Source organism: Halyomorpha halys, unplaced genomic scaffold (assembly GCF_000696795.3).
Source record: "Halyomorpha halys isolate HHAL.00 unplaced genomic scaffold, Hhal_1.1 Scaffold388.1, whole genome shotgun sequence".
NCBI lineage: Eukaryota > Metazoa > Arthropoda > Insecta > Hemiptera > Pentatomidae > Halyomorpha > Halyomorpha halys.
Genome location: NW_027114767.1, coordinates 119,320 through 137,037, shown reverse-complemented (window position 1 = coordinate 137,037; position 17,718 = coordinate 119,320). Strand labels below are relative to the sequence as shown.

Below are 17,718 nucleotides of genomic sequence, written 5' to 3'. Positions count from 1 at the left end.
TAATCAAACTATCTGTATGAAAAATAAATAAATAAAATTACATAATTATAGCTTTTTCTAGTCTCCATTTTTAATATTAAATTTTATTTTAAATATTTAGATATTTTTTTCTAATTATCAGCTGAAGTCTTCCTAGTACGTAGGGAACAAGCTACACCTAAAGGTCTCGAGGTTGAATACAAATATATATCATTCTATGTTGCCCTTTTGTATTAATATTTTATTTATTTCTACTTCTTCGTCTTAAGATTAATTAGAAACGAAATAAATTAAATGTTTTAAATATTAAAAAATTATTTCTTGTCCCTTCTCTAAATATAACAACAAATATTAACTATATTACATTAATATTAAAATTAGAAATTATTTTATTTTATTTTTTCCCGAACCTTCCTTGTACTCCAATACCCTTACATTCTCCTGGGCTGTTTCTCAGTCCACTTTCTCCCTCCTCTCTCCTTCTTTACCACGAGAACCCCAAACTCTTGTAGTTTATTCCCAAAATGTTCTCTATCCAGTCCTCATCCGTTATTTTTAGTCTACCCAGTTCCTCTTTCACTTATTTTACATATCCCCCTATACTTGTATAGCTGCAGATTTTGTTGAAAAAGTTCTTATTTAGTCTCTCACTTTTCATTGACCATGTAATCGTTTAATCTCAGTCTCCTGACCCTAATGACTGTTTCCAGGTCTTCCAAATTCCTATATATATTTCCTCATTTTAAGGATTTTCTCCTATATCTCTCTTGCGTTATTTTGGGTCCGTGAATCCTCCTTAGAATTTTCCACTGAATCTTCTGAATCCTCTTGTGACTCGAAAGGCCTATTATAAATTGAAATTATTTTATTTATTAATTAAAATAAATTTAGTGAAGGGACAACAAATAAATATATGTAGTTTATTTATAATAAAATGTATATTTTACAAGGAAAAGGTTTATATAAATTATCAGAAAATAGTTTACAAATTATATAAAATATTTAATTGAGGCATTCGGGCTTGAAACATAGTATCTGTTATTTTTCGTGAATTGAAGTTTTTGACAATATGTTATTCCTTAATGCTGATTTCACAGGTTTTAAAATAATTTATAGCAATTTTTTTATTATATTGGTATTAAGTTACGGTAAGTGATAGCTTTTTGGAAGTAAAACATGGTAACTGACAAAGATGGACGCCCGACGCTGGCTATTTCTTAATGATAAGAAAAGTAAATCCAATATTTTAGATGGAAGTAATAGTTCTGACTAGAGCTCTTCTGGTGATATCAATGCTGAAGACCTAAATTATGCTTTCGTTTATGAATGCATACAAATCGGATCCAAGTTATTCCTAAAAATAATAACAAAAGATGTCTGCATTTCTTGACCAGGTTTGAAGTAAAACATGGCATCTACTGTATTTACCATGTTTACAGCCTCTTCGTCATATAACCTACTAATGGATTTTTAAATTTTATTTCTTCAGGTTTGAGTCAAGTATATGGTAACTGAACTTGTTAAAACGAGTACACAATGTATAATTTGGAATCAACTCACAAATGTTTCGTTTATTCCGCAGAATACAAAGTGATGTTAAGGTGAACGTGATTTCTTAGTTACCCTGTTTTAAACCCACTAGTTCTGTCGTAGCAGCATTGTCGGACTAGCTCTTGTGTGATAGTTGACAGTACATGTGATAACGGTGAAGCTACTGTCTCGTTAAATACGCTTACATCGTTCTCTTCAAATCACATTCAATGTCAGATACCATGTTTTACGAGTGAATGCCCCAAATATTGTAGAACAATTATTCATTTTGTCAGTTACGATGTTTTACAACCGAACGCCTCAATTATTTACAGAAATAATCATTTCTTGGGGTGTATTTAGCTATTATTTATAGAAGGAAGAGTCATCAGTTACGTTGAACAACACGAAACATTTTCATGAAAATTGACACATAAAACCCTTGGCATGAATAAAGAAAGATATTAATAAAAAAGTTAATGAATTTAAAATGTTAATAAAACTAAATATGAGCTATAATGGCCGTGAGTGTTAAAGCATCATCTTTTCAACCACGAGTCTGGAGGAGCACTGGTTCGAAAAATACGTGGAAGGTTAATAGGAGACAGTCGAGTGTGAAATAAGAGCGAAATAAATTTAAATAAGAATTTCGTAAATAATTTAAATCACACTTCTTTGATGTTACTCTGTCTGAAATGAAAGAAGCAGATTGTTTTCTACATCATTTGTCCGATTTTGCTTGAATTTTGAAATACATATGATTATAATGCTTATGGATAAAAGATTCTGGTCCATTAATATTCGATTAATATATCCAAGCGCCGTGTGATAACCTCATTATCACACGGAATATTAGAAAATCAAGTTATGATAATGGCCGAGGTTTATTAATCATCTCAGTGATTACATATGTTGTTACATGATTACATATGATCAAAATCGATTTATTTATTTTTCATAATACAGGAAATCTATAAGGAAGCAGGCCGATAGTAAAATTACTTTCAAATCTTTGTTTAGATGCTTCGGAAACGTCAATGCGAAGAAGTCGGAATTGGTAAAAAGTTCTCTTAGAAGACCACCCCACTCTTTCGTGATCCTTCCAATTTCTTTGCCCTTTAGGTTAAATATCTTGAAGTCCGCCACTATGATGGAGGCACCAGGGCAGCGAGCATAGCAGGGACCTCTGATTTCGAAAACGACTTTTCCAAAGGAATTTTTGATCACGAACCGGGAGGACCAACAATGGTAGCTCTCTTCCACAGTCCCGACAAACTTCCCAGGTGGTGAGAAAACTCGAACCTTCTGCAAAGGACAGCACGGGAAGCAGCAGCCGGTGCAAGCCAGCCGTCTCTGCAAGCGGACTAATTCCCTTCCGTACATATCATAGATACTCATCCGGAAGGGTCTAGAACTTCTGCAAATCCACCTGCAAAGGAAGCAAGAATGTTCCACGGCATAGAGCAATAGTTCTCCATCGGTTGTATTTATTCTATATCTGTTTTTGGTTTCTATTCTGAATAATATTTCGCAAAATTCCAATTCCTGGTAAATCCTGAGCTCTTCTATCTCATTGAGAACATTCATGGAGGACTGCTGCTGATTTGTTTTATTTGGAATTAAAAAATTTATTTTAACACTTAAAATTTTATTCGTAAATTACATTTATGATTTTTCGGTTTACCACAAACCATGTGTATATGTTTCAAAACTTTTGTTATGCCTCGCTAAACAAACCAACTTATATAAGCCTTGTGGACTGTATATGGGTTTTATTACAATTTAATTTTACAGTTGATAATATGGGAGTATAGCCTATGCAAAAAAACCCTTGTATCCATACCATAACTTTATATCTTATAACTGTTGAATAATTGTAAATAATAAATATAAATACCTAAAAACCAATTAAAATAATATATATAAAAAAGAACAGTAAAACTGTAATTGAAAATTGAAAAAAAAAATAATAACTACTTGTTATCGAATTAACAAAATAAATCACTGACTTACGTGCTAAAAAATAAATAAATAACAGTCATCGTCTTCACATCAGAAAGTTGTGCTGAAATAAGATCGTGGGGTCTCGGCATTTCCGGTTCATATTGGATTTATCTATTTTCACGTTTACGCCTTTATTCATAAAATTCTTTAATATTTTATATTTATTATCGCTAACAATGAAAATTGTTTTTTTTTTTTATTTTTTCATATAAATAAAATTTAAGGATTTTTTTTAAATCGTCATTTAAGCCCTGTCAGACTATCTCAATGAGAATAAGGCCAACCTGTTATTAAATTATAATTAAATGGTATATTAAAGACCATTTAATTATACATTGACATGGCGAATTCAATTAAAAGCATAACAATCGTTTTCGGGAAAATCGAAAAAAATTGAGAAATCTATTTTATTAAGTGGTACTTCCTGGTCGATTTTAACGAAAAAGTTGCATCCTAGGCATGTCCCACCTTGAATATGTAATTTCAGTTCCGTCCAACTTTTTGTTTTTTGAACTCGGCTGTTCACATACACACACACACCCAGACAATTTTGCGCTATTAGGATTTTTTTTTAAAGGGATGTATCCATATTACAGAGTATCGGAAGTATCTAAACTTCCATAGTGTTTTAATCAAAGTTTGGCTAAGAACTAAGGATTGTTATGCCAGTTCTTCTGTAATTTTTACTTTTCTAGAAATATTAATTAAAACAACGTGGCTTTGTAAATATCAACTTACCTACCATCACTCTCTCCTGGGCCCTGTTTCATAATAAAGTACAAACTAATACTATTAGTCTTGTAGATTTATCTTAATTAAATTACACAAACCTGTACAATAGTAAATTATACTTTAGTATTTTTTAATTCCTGTAATATCACTAATATACATCTCTATTATAAAAAAATAAGTATTAGTATAATTACCACACTAATTTCTACACTTCTGTACTATGAACTAATACTACTAGCTTCTATTATGAAACAGAGCCCTGGTCTCAAAACCCGAAGGTCTTCAAACTTCGGCTCCAAATAACAGTGATCTATTATTTGTTGGTTACTTAGCAGAGGATGCGCTATTTTAACATTATTACAAGCGATAAACTAAAATCATTCAGATAGATGTACTAATGAAGGAGTATCAATATCTATTCGAACGTAAATATTAGAAAGAGTATTTTATTAAATTTATTAACAGATTCAGAAAGAAACTAGATAAAAATCTGCTGATTCAAATAGTTCTTTTGATAATTATTATTCCACGATCTAGCGATTAATATATGGTTGAGAGGAATAATTTAGGACTCAATAATTTGTGAGATTGTTCTAATCATCTTTTTTTTATACCAAAGACACAAAAAAAAAATCAATACTTGCAATAAATAATTATCAACTAACCATAAAAAATATATAAATATAAACGTATTTTTTATCACAATATTTGTATGTTTTTAGGGAAGGAAACGATCCAGATGATTACAGCCGTCTCACCTATCGGAAACTGTTGGAAGAAGTATGCAGGTTCTCCAACGTTCTCAAATCGTTGGGAATCGCCAAAGGAGACAGGGTTGCCATTTACATGCCCATGATTCTCGAAACAGTGATCGCTATGCTCGCCTGCTCCAGGATTGGGGCTGTTCATTCTATTGTTGTATGTATTAAAACCATATTCTATAGGTTGCAACATGTTCATCTTATTTATTTTAATGTGTACATTTGGAGTTTAAGTTGTGGAGTAGTTGATGATAAAACATTCTGTGTGGTCACTGATCCCAATAGGTACCCAAAATTAAACTATTGGTCAAAAATTGTACTTGGAATTTTTACGAAATGAAAAAAGTCATATTGAAATGTTGAGTGGAATATATTAGTTTTGAATTATCACAAGAATAGATTGTAAGTCTGATAAAAAACCAAGTAATAAGGTATAGCTATAGTAAAAAAGTAAATAATGAAAAAATATTAATGAAATAAAGTATTGATATTTTAAAAAAACTACAAGATAAATTTAAAAGAAGTTCACTAACAGTGCTCTATGACTGCTCCTCAAGCTAAGATCACCCTATTCAGACATTAAACAAATACTTTTTTATAGATCCTTAGGGTATGTTGTCCCACTCTTCACTTAGAGCTTGGAGAGTCCTCATGAGGCCCTGACGGTTTCTCAAACTTCTTTTATCATATGATCTTCTGGGCTGAGGTCTGGACTTCTCTTGGTGAAAGACTTAGTACCCTAATTTAAGTACTCAAACATTACTTGAGTTTTGTAAGTCGTCGCTTTACTCTGGAGTAGTTCTGGAGAGACTTGCCTTTGTACAAATTTCATCTAATTCTACCTCTGAACCTTTTGGGTTATTCATTCTAGGGGATATATTACACAATGATTATCTTTCACCTGGTCTGTTTAACTCTCTCCCTTCTATGAGGGGTATAAAAGTATTTAAATGATACCCTTCTTGTGAATCCTTGACTTGTTTCCGAACTAAACAGGAATCTTTTTTTGTATAATCAATATTTTTCTGGGCAAACTGAAGTCTTTGCACCTGGCGAGAAGTGGATCTATTGCTGATACATCCGCACCAGCTTCATTCAACCTTCTTGTAACTGTTGTTAGAGAAATACACACAACTCAGACTCCTTAAAATTGAATTTCTCACTTCATTGGCAGTATAGAACCAGTTTCTTAAAACCTGTGGCTGAATAAACTGCTCTTACTGTAGAGCATGGCCGACTTGAGATGGGTCTCCATGTGTGGTGCCTGTATCTCTGTGACATTTTACTGTGGAAACTGTTGACTTGTTAATTATAAGTTGTCTAACTAATTTTTTTTTTTTTATACGACGTAATCTTACAAAGCACCATTACCTTCGATATTTGTTCGCTAAATGATTTGTCTATTCAATTTGAAACAATAAAATAAATTTTTTTTAAAATATGTTACCTAAAGAAATGATTCGCTGAAAAAGAATAAATAGCTTCATACAAAAAATTATGAAAAGAACTGAGAGAAGTAATATAGTTTGAAATAAAAATAAAAATGTATTAACTCTTTTTTACATTGGTGACCAAATGATTATGCTTGACTTATCTGTAAATAAATATTACGTTGTGTGTATTGCACTGTGGTATAATTTTTTAGATAAAACTTCAAATTATGCATTACTTATTATGTCCAGGAGTTTACATTGCGGTCTGTGACCACTGTGTGTCAATGAGATAGTTTATTTTTATTTTTCAATTAAAACAGGATAACAAAGAAGTTTGAAGATTTCATTTCATTGCTTAATTTGGAGTTTTAATTTCTATATTTTACAAGAATTAGAACCTATGTCCTATTAGTATTAGCAAGCCATTATTATCTGTATGTTTTATAGTTTGCTGGTTTTTCATCTGACTCTCTTGGCGAAAGAATGCATGACTGCAGAGCTAGAGTTCTTTTGACTGCAGACTTTGTCTACCGAGGAGAAAAACTCCTCAGGTTGAAAGAACTTTGTGATGAAGGTAAATTGAATTTTGATTTCAAATATTAATGTTTTGTTAAAAAATAAAAAATAATTATTTTATTCAAAATTATCCAATGATTTGGCATGGTGTTATATCTTAATAGTTGGTAAATCTAATTTAAGCCAAGGCTTAGATAGGAATTAAAATCAACTATGCGAACCCATTTGTTATATTTTAGGGATATATAAAATATATGGAATATAATTAATGTTTCATAATTCTTACAGCACTCCAGAAATGTGAAAACTTTGGTCACAAAGTAGATAACTGCATTGTAGTAAAGCACCTACCTCGATTAAGTGCTTCATCCAATTGCACAAATGGTTCAGATGCGAAACAGCCACAACAATTGAACGTAAGGAAACTGAATTCACTCCATTGTTTACTATGATAAAATTTAATAATTTAACATCTGAAATAATTAAGATATTTTTAGGTCCCTTGGAATGATGAAAGGGATGTTTGGTGGCATGACATGATGGAGGATGCTTCAACTTCATGTTATCCAGTGTGGGTTGGCGCCGAAGATCCTCTTTTTATGCTGTATACAAGGTCAGTATTATTACTTGTCATGTATTTAAAATAAACACACTTTAGATATTAATGTAGACTTGATCACCCCCTCTTGATTAAATATTAAAAAAAACATTAATTAATTTTGTTCATTATCACTTAGCTAGATAAACCATTTTAGTACTTCTATATATACTCTAATTATTACCATCATATCTACTATATGCTTATTAATAGGCTTTTTAATACCTTAGTTACGATTATTTTACTTAAGCAATGAAACTGTAACCAGTCAATTTACAGTTCTATAAATTATGTTCTACTTCATGTTTTATTAAGATATATACTCATATATATCAGAGGAATGTTTTTTGTTCTGTTCTTTTTAAAAACATTCAAAGTATCAATATTACTCATAACTATTTATTTTTAACATTGCAGTGGTTCTACTGGCAAACCAAAAGGTGTTTTACATACAACTGGTGGTTATCTTTTGTACGCTGCCACAACATTTAAATATGTTTTTGATTACCATCCAAATGATGTTTATTGGTGTACGGCTGATATTGGTTGGATCACAGGTCATACGTATGTTGTATATGGCCCTCTTGCTAATGGTGCCACATCTGTAATTGTAAGTAATTTTTTTTTTTTTTTTTTATATATCTTTATTTTATATTCACACCTGTCACTTAAATTACGACTACAAGCAAATGCCATATGTAAGTAATGTAATTGCATGAGGGAGGACAGTAACCTTCAATGTCTGCCTTTAACATGAAATTTACAGGATCTGACCTAAGATAATCGCTTTGCCAGGGATATTTTTTTAATCTTCTTCAGGTAAAATCAAGCCTCTCTGGAGTTATCATGTAATTATTTGTATGAAGTATGAGTGTGATCTTGAACTGTGGATATGTGTGAGTCTGCAGGTAATGTTATATTGCTGAAATACCAGGGTGAGCTAGTTTTTTGGATATGTGTTTTTTCAATGCCAATTTTTTATGAAGAATATAATGCAGCAGTTTTAGCCTTCTTGCCATTAGTTTTCTTGAAGCATAGGTGTTCCTGTTTCATGGATTACAATAGGTAATCCTTCTTTCAAAAGGGAGTCCTTAACTGTGAAAGTTCATCGAATAGATACATTGTTTATGAAAAACTGGGAGGCAGTCTTCATGCCTAAAATTGAATGTGATATGTTGAGATTTGCCGTTATTGAGTTTTATTTTCCATTGTTTATAGTATTATGTAATGATGGATAGTCAGTGAAATCTACATTTTTAGCTAAAATAACTGTGTCATTTACTAAGGCAAACTGGTATGATGATCATGATATACAGTAAAGGTGGAAAAATTGAACCTTGAAGTATTCCAGCGCTGATAGTGTGTATTGAAGAGATATCGTACAAGGACCAAGTATGAATGAATTTAAGTTTCAAATGTAGTCCATTGTGCCAAGGACTTTTGAACGCTTAAGGTACATCTAAGAATATTCTCAGTAGCTTATTGTTTATTCTTGTTTGGAACTTAAATATAGTCCCTGACCCTCTATTGTCTATGAAATCCTAATTGATGTTCAGGTTTTAATATTAGGTACTCTATTTTTTGATATTACATCCAACCTTTAGTTTCTAATAAGAATGAAAATTACATCTCTGAAAACAATTCCTTTTGGTGTTCTGAGATCAATGACCTCCAAATTCATCACATTTTAAGGTATATGCCTGAATTTAAAAAAAAAATAAATTTCTTAGAAGTTGCCTATCAAAGTCCTTTTAACCTAGAGGTATATGGGGAAGGAGGAAGAAAAGAGAAAAGAAAAAACTCAAATATGAAACAGAATAAAATACAGAAACCTTATTAGAAGAAAGTAATACAAGAGATACATTTAATATTTCAAATAGATGAAACATTTATATTTCCTGACCTTTCCATTGGCACGCATCACAATATTTGAGGTTCTAGTGAAAGCAGGAGGTACACATGGCATTTGTAAAGAGTAGCTTTTTCAAAGATCAACTAGTAGGTAATATTAGGAATACATACTAATTAGAAAGTTTAAAACACATTTAATTTTAATTATTTCTGAATTCATATCATCATTTAAACTGTTTTCTCAGTACGAATAAAAGTATTTTACTTTGTTTTTCAGTTTGAAGGAACTCCATTTTACCCACAAAATGATAGGTTTTGGGCTGTTGTTGATAAGTATAAAGTCAACCAGTTTTACACTGCTCCAACCGCAATCAGAGCACTAATGAAATTCGGTGAAGAACCCGTTAAAAAGTAAGCCAAAATATTTTGCATCTATTATGTTTGTTACTGAACAGTTTTTAATATTCTTATACTATTACTGTTACTATTAACATTATTATACTCCCTGCCAAAAAAAAATGTCATGGTGTAAAATGTTTTCATTGGTTCCTACAAAAATTATGACAATAAACAAGTTATGACGTTTATAACTTATCAGTTTAATACTTATTTTCAAACAGAAATGTTTATTTTTATTTATTATAAAATTTTATAAAATTCTCCTTTAACTCACTTGAGGGCACCTAACATATGCGAGTAGTTTAGTTGAAACATGGCCAAGTCCACATATTAACAGTTTTTAGAAGATCAAGAAAAATGTATTTTACCACAAGGGCTAAAATAAAATAATTAATATTTTATATATAGTAGTTATTAATGAAATAGCTTTAGTATTGAATTTCTATTGATTAAACTACCTGACAGAAACAATGTGTAACTCATTTTGTAAAAAAACAAAACAAAAAAAACAAACATTGTATTTGTTACTGAAAACACTCATTTGATGATTTAGTTTCACCTTGAGTTACATGATTGTAAAAATTACTTGTTTTGTATGAATTAATGTTAAAATGTAATATGTGTAATGCAATATTGAATAAATTGATATTGTTGGATTTTTATGTATGTATTCATATAAAACATTAACAGTTAATTATTTTACTACCACAGGAAAATATGAATACTTCCTTTTGTTAGAAATCTAATGAACATATAATATTATAATAAAATTAACATAATATAGATATTTCACATTCCGAGGATGATTTTTCCATTTATTAAATTAATCTAAGTGTGTTGTGGATTATTACCTTGATTTTATATTATTCATTAATAATATTTTTAATGTGAGATTAGATTTATTATATTTAAATTTTTGATCAATTAAATTACACAAATCCTTGAAAATACCATACCCACTAAAATATGACGAGACAATGCAAGTAGTGGAAATTCCCATTGTTTGTGGCAATCAGGATCTTTATATCATCATAAAGTTTATTAGTTCTTTTTGTCATTAGTGAACTTCTAAAAATTAATTAATCCTTTAAAAATAATTTGGGAATTTAATACCTGAAATTGTTTTTGCTCTTAGTTAAATCTTTTTAAAAATATAAAAGAATTATTTATATGTTACCTAAATTCAAGGTTTTTTTCTGGTAGTAAATTATATGGTTTTAATGACATTTAAGCATTTTTTTTTCTTAATCCTGTATATAAGCACTATAGTATAGAAAATCTTCTCAAACATTTTATTTTATATCTCAGGTTCTAAGTTATGTAATCAGGTCCATTTTATGCTATTTGGTGTAGTTTATGGATCCCTAAATCACTTCTAAGTTTCGTGTATTATTTTAAAAAAAAAAAAAAAAAGAAAGCAAAGGCATCATGTACGCCAACTAATTTGTGAATTTTATTTTTTGGAAAATTCCAGCTACGGGTTTTCTTTAGGTGCTAAACACGGATATCAACTTTTTTCCCTCCCAAAATATTCTCCTCTCCCCCTCCCCCGCACTTTGTTAGCTCAGTTGCTCCGAATTATTTCAATATTGTACTAATATTGAAGTACAGTGAGGTTATTACATAAAACCTATTCATATTTGGCAATTCATGTAACCAAATCATAAAAGTAACAATGTCTATATCAATCTATAAAGACAATTTCTATATATATTTAGCCAATTGAATTACAAAAAATATTGTATATCCACAAGCATACTAAATTAAAGAGAATTAGTAACATGTGCTTTCATTTTTATTTCTTTTACATTTAATAAGTTTAAGCCACAGTAATGAGTGACTGGGTACAGCTAGTTTAACATAAGATCATATATTATCAAATTTCATTATTATAGGCATGATCTTACAACCCTGAGAGTGTTAGGCTCAGTAGGAGAACCAATCAATCCAGAGGCATGGATGTGGTATTATCGCCTTGTAGGTGGCCAGAGGTGCTCAATAGTTGATACATTCTGGCAAACAGAAACGGGAGGACATGTTCTCACGCCTTTACCAGGATGTACTCCTATGAAACCTGGTTCAGCAGTAAGTTTATCTTTTCTTCATGCATAACATACCAACATTTAAGTATTTCATACTCTCATTCACAACGAACATTGTCATGATTGGAAAACACTTCAATCTAATGTTTAAAGTTTGGGAGAGTCTAATATTGTTGAAAAGATGTTTGGGATGAGATACCAAGGCTAATTATTAATGATAGAAAAATATCTTAGAGGAATTCATTTAAAATCAAACCTTATAAAACTATTCAATAAATGCCACTTAAATGTTTAATGCAAGAGTAGGAACACCATCTAAACTGAAATTTTTATGCAAGCAAAAGTTAAGTTATTTTTCCGATTTAGAGTTTTAATGCAATATACTACCACCTCTGTAACACAGTTATATGGAAGAGGGAGGTAAAGAAGAATGTTAAAGTACATATTTTCAAGGCTATATACCTACCTACCCTCCTTTAAAGAAGTGAAAGCTGGGTACCACTTGATAAGCACCTAAGCAGAGTCACTGCAATGGAAATGATACCTACGGAGAGTGGTAGGCCAAACTAGGAAAGTTGGGTACGAAATGAGAGGACAAGACAGAATGTTGGAACTGCCTCCATAAAGGATACCATTGAAAAGAGACAACTCATATGGTTTGGACACCTCTGTGAGATGAGTGAAGACAGGGATCCAAGAAAATATTTTGAGGTCAGACCAACAGGAAAATGCCGAAGAGAGAGACCCAGAATACAATGGAAGGACTACATCTCCAGAGTGGGAGAGAAAAGAGGGAAGAACTGGGATGCCATGAGGGTGCTGGCTTGGGATCAAGAGGCTTGGTTTTCTTGGACAGAGGCACCTCTATGCTGAAAGGCACTAAGGAGGAAGAGGAAGAAGAAGAAGGAGAAGAATAATAATTTAAAAACTCCCCAGAGCAGCAGGGATTCCTAGGATACCTTGGATGGCCCAGCCTATACTAGGGGTTCCGCAAACATATGCCACATCCTCAAAATTATACAAAAAAAAAAAAATAGAGAAAAAAAGTTTTAAAACTGCTGTACTAGAGGATTTTCTAGTATTTTCTGAAGCTATTTAATGTAGATGTGTACCTTTTTTTAAAGCACCCCATAAATTATTTTATGTTTTAAGCATGACCATATTTTTTCCCAATCAGATTATATTGTAAAGTTTTAATGTGGTTTGTAATAATTTAAAATATTTATCTTGTTTTGTCATTAACATCATTTTTATGTTGAATTCATAGACCTTCCCATTTTTTGGTGTAAAACCTGAGCTTTTGGATGAAGAAGGAAAAAGGATAGAAGGGCCAGGTGAAGGATATTTAGTCTTCAGCATGCCATGGCCAGGAATGATGAGAACTCTTTTTGATAATCACAAAAGATTTGAAGATACCTACTTTACAAAATTTCCTGGTTTCTATGCGACTGGTGATGGTAAGTAAATGATATTTTAACTTCATGTTAAAATGGTAATGGTAAAATGGTATTCAATTGAATTGAAGAAGTGCATTCTTTCATATTTTAGTTCTAGACATTGGAATGGAAGCTAAAGGGTTGACTGGCTATTTGTGTTTTCTCTAATTTTATCAATGATTATTGCAGTTTATTACAGTTGTTATAACTATTGTTAATAACTCATGAGTATAGTAAACTGTATATCACTGGATAAGTTTTTTAATCTGTTTCTACATTAATTCATTTTAATTGTAACATTTTTACAGTAAATATATTAAATATTAATGAAGTTAACATTTCTCCTTAACTCATGTCCATGGCAGTACTCTTATGATAAGTACGAGAAAGGTATGTTATAAACCTTTCTGTTAGGCTTTAAATTGTAGGATTGACATGAATTGTTTTAAATCTTATCATAACCATATGTTAAAAAACGTATTGGTTATCTTATTTTTTTTCACCACCTGAACTCCCCCACTGAACGAATTCACAATTACCTCTTATCTAAATCATGGCCTTGGTGAAAAGAAACTAACTCTCATTTTACTGTCTTTAAGATCCCATTTTGAATGTATTGGTACTGATTGTTTAAAATTTTACTAATTTTTTAAAAATGTATAATTTAATAATTTGTACACAGGTGCTAGAAGAGACAAGGACGGTTTCCTTTGGGTCACAGGTCGGGTAGATGACATGCTGAATGTCTCAGGACATTTGATGTCAACTGCAGAAGTTGAATCTGTATTAACTGAACACCAAGATGTGGCAGAGGCAGCTGTAGTCTCGAGACCTCACCCAGTCAAAGGCCAGTGCCTCTATTGTTTTATAACTCCTAACGCTGGGGCCACTTTTGATGACAAACTGGTGCAGCAATTGAAAACCAAAGGTAAATATTTCTTATTTTTTTCTTTAAATTAAGAATTGTGATTGAAGCATATTTTTTTTATTATGTACTCATTTAAAAATGAAGTAAATCTCTTAAAATAAAATCTACTTTTTATTAAATAGTTTTAATTTTTAAAAGGATATATATTTTAGCAATTTAAGAGGTCTGTTTAAAAAAAAAACTGTCTTCATTGTTTTTTTTTATAATTTGAAAAAAAAATTAAATAATTTTACTTTATCATAGTTTTATTTTATTTTTTAATACATTGTTGGTTTACCTCAAAAATAATTTGCTGGTTGAAGACAACTTGGAATGCTTTTTTTTTTTGGCAATACACACAAATTTTGTTGAAGAGTTCCCCGGACTGAAATTCTTTGAAGTTGTCGAGGTGGTTATGTTATATCTGATTCCAATAGATAATGTTAGTTACACAAGCACCGAGTGAAGAACTAACTTTTTTGTGATTCAGGATATTCTTTTAGGTAAACTCTATTTATTAAATCAAGATATTTACAATCATAATGGTAATTACATGTTACTGAAAAATCATTTACATTTTACTGTATAAATGAACACAATAAATGGTTAGAGAATACATAGGTGGTGCTTTCAGTTGAAACAAACTGATTCCATTAATGTTCAATAGAGTTGGTTCAATTAATTTGGTGAGCAAGCAGGCCTATTCAACTTTGAATTTCTTGAACTTGTAAGAATTCAATTATGAGTCCATATTTTTGACTTACAGGTACGCTATTGAGACTTCTACATGTATCTGAGGAAATCTCACCCCATAGTATACTTTAAACCTTTTAACAATTACAAGCCTTGTCTTAAAAATTGGGACCTGCTAAAGATCTTCTGGATACTCTTACTCAATTTCTATTGTGGTTCAATAAAAATTTAGACATAATAGTTATCACCAATTCATGAGATTTTAACTAATTTACAAAGTTATTTCATCTAGCTCAAACAGCAAAATACAGGTTTTAATGTCCTATTTTAGACTTTTGATCTCATCTGCTATTTGAATATTCAGAGTAACAGCACTAGTAATGTTTTCTTACTGGACTTACAAACTTGGTTGCACATGTTTGTACATTTGGTGCAACATTTTGCTGGATATCACTTCTTGCAGTAACTGTAAAAGTACCAACAGCTGTTGTGAACTATAGTGCTATGAGGTACCCTATAAGCACTTGTTAAACCCTGAATTAATTTTTAAGGTTTAATGAAAAGCAACATTTATGAGAAAACGGAGTTAAGTGAAACCCATTTCCACTTTTATTCTGAAGGTTTAAAAAAGAAGAGATATTGCATAAGTTCCTAAACAGTATATGTCATTAGAATTAACTAATAATGTATCAGTATAATGAATCAAGAGGTGTCACATTGGAAGAATATGGAATTCCCAAATTTTTGTAATTAGTTATTTGAATGGTCCACTACATTTTCAAATGAGTATATTTGAAAAATATTGTCATACATTTCATATATTTTTTCTTATTATACTTTTTAAAAAAATTGATAAGTTAACAAGTTTCTTTTTAAGGCTAATAAAAGTTTTCAATTTTAATCCACACTAAAAAATTTTTAGTGAGAGGGAAGATCGGTCCGTTTGCAATGCCTGATGTCATCCACCATGCACCAGCACTTCCTAAAACTCGCTCCGGAAAGATAATGAGACGGATTTTAAGAAAAATTGCTGTCAATGATAGAGAAGTTGGGGACACATCCACTCTTGCTGACGAGAGTGTTGTGCAGCAACTTTTCAAGACTAGACCTGAGAATCTAAATCTTTAATCTGCTGTCCAGGGTACGTTCAGCAATTGTGCTGAAGAGCACATTTAGGTCTTATGTTAGGGCATAAATTGCAGATTTATTTGCCTTTATTAGGTTGAAATGTAACACACATTTTTTAATTTATTCATATGTTACCTAAGTTCAAAATGTGTAATTTTCACTTTAGTTAATTAATAGGTAGCCTTCTGAAAAAGTTTTGGCCAAAATTACTGTTTAAAGTTCGTGTGATCATAAGCTGTAAGAAAATAAAATTAATGTATCTTAAGATATGTGTACTGGGAGGCATGTTATTAGCAAATGTAATTTGGGACATCATTTCATGATTTAATAATTTTATTTTCTGTGAATAATGTTGTAGCTACATCTTATTAGCTATAATACTTCACCGCATGGCTCAGGTTTTTTTCTGAGTTGTAATAGCCACTTTTATAATTAAGTTCTGATATTCTTGATACAAGTTCATTTATAGTTTAGTTATTTGGCTGTGTTCATGTATTTTACATCTGTTGTTTAAAATGATACTTAACTGCCAGTTACTGTACCTAAAAAACAAAATCAGAGAAACTGTACAGTATGATATAGACTATGTATATTTATTGCATTTAAACAATGAATGATAGGATTAAACTTCTAGCTTTGGTTTAGAATTATCTTTCTTTGAAAAAAAAAAAAGTTAAAGTAAAGAGACCAGCTACTCCTTATTCTTTATTCTAGATGAATAAGTTAAAGTTGTCAATAAATTACTTTTAAAGTACTGCTTTTACGCATCAGATTATAACTGCACAAAGTATAAAAATTCATTATGTCAGTGTTTTTAGAATATATGAAGCCATATATAAAAAATCCTTTTCGATAAAGGGAAGGAAAATATTGTTCCTCTAATTTCCAATTCCCTCCTTATATTGTTGTATTAAATTATTTTAATATAAAAGCTTTATCATATCATCTATTGTTAAATTATAGCCATTCCATAAAAATAAAAAAAGCTAATTATTATATTTCTATTGATATATACAAGCTATTTGTGTATACATAACTTATATTTCTTTTAAAATTTGTTTAAGAATGTATATGGAGTAAGTTAAGATTATTATTTAACTGTTTGAGCTGTTATTTGTTTTATTTTTTCAATTTTGATAATATTTGGATTATTACTTTTGTGATATGTTTGTTATTGAAAGAAAAGAAAAATTATTGTAAATAGTGATATTTTTCTGTGAAAAATAGTATTTCAAAATTTATTTATGTTAGCTACTTGAAACTGTTATTTTTAAGCTCATATAATAAAACAATACAACTTTGGAGTGTTAAATATTTATTGTAATTACCAGCAAGATTATTGGAAGGTTATATTATGGTAGCCTTTCAATTGAAACTTTAAATGTACAAAGCTAGGCAATATAGCTTAAAATACTTTATCAAATGAGCATTTGTGATCTGATGGAACTAATACATATCATGTTAGGAATTGTTTAATAAAGAATATTGTTGTGTCTGTCTAGATTAAATTTTTTCAAAATTCTTCCAGTTCCAATTTTAAATTTTTGCCTATATAAATGTATATACACTTTTTATAGTATTATGTCAATGGATCCATCCTTACTCTGATTTTTTTATGCTTCCCCTTACAAGCCCAATTAAATAATCTTTTCTAAAAATATCAAAATTATATAATGTTTCCATTCTTAGATATCTAAGATTCAATACAC

General features: G+C 30.4%; 2 protein-coding genes across 2 annotated transcripts in view; one reads left to right on the top strand and one right to left on the bottom strand.

The window, feature by feature from the left end:
• Nucleotides 1-16,190, top strand: part of AcCoAS (acetyl coenzyme A synthase) — an 84,506-nt gene extending 68,316 nt beyond the window's left edge. Inside the window, exons 2-11 of the mRNA XM_014422748.3 lie at nt 4,968-5,163; nt 6,887-7,013; nt 7,244-7,371; nt 7,453-7,568; nt 7,971-8,163; nt 9,682-9,815; nt 11,699-11,888; nt 13,113-13,302; nt 13,964-14,209; nt 15,804-16,190. Of these exons, the coding sequence (XP_014278234.1) occupies nt 4,968-5,163; nt 6,887-7,013; nt 7,244-7,371; nt 7,453-7,568; nt 7,971-8,163; nt 9,682-9,815; nt 11,699-11,888; nt 13,113-13,302; nt 13,964-14,209; nt 15,804-16,009 (1,726 nt within the window). The 3' untranslated portion in view covers nt 16,010-16,190. The remainder of the gene's footprint in view (nt 1-4,967; nt 5,164-6,886; nt 7,014-7,243; nt 7,372-7,452; nt 7,569-7,970; nt 8,164-9,681; nt 9,816-11,698; nt 11,889-13,112; nt 13,303-13,963; nt 14,210-15,803) is intronic.
• Nucleotides 2,528-3,167, bottom strand: LOC106682089 (phospholipid scramblase 2-like; the record flags this gene model as incomplete). Its single annotated transcript, XM_067051891.1, is given in 1 exon segment — nt 2,528-3,167. A coding segment is annotated over 1 exon segment (569 nt), but the record flags the coding sequence as incomplete, so codon positions are not given.
• Nucleotides 16,191-17,718: the final 1,528 nt, after the last annotated feature.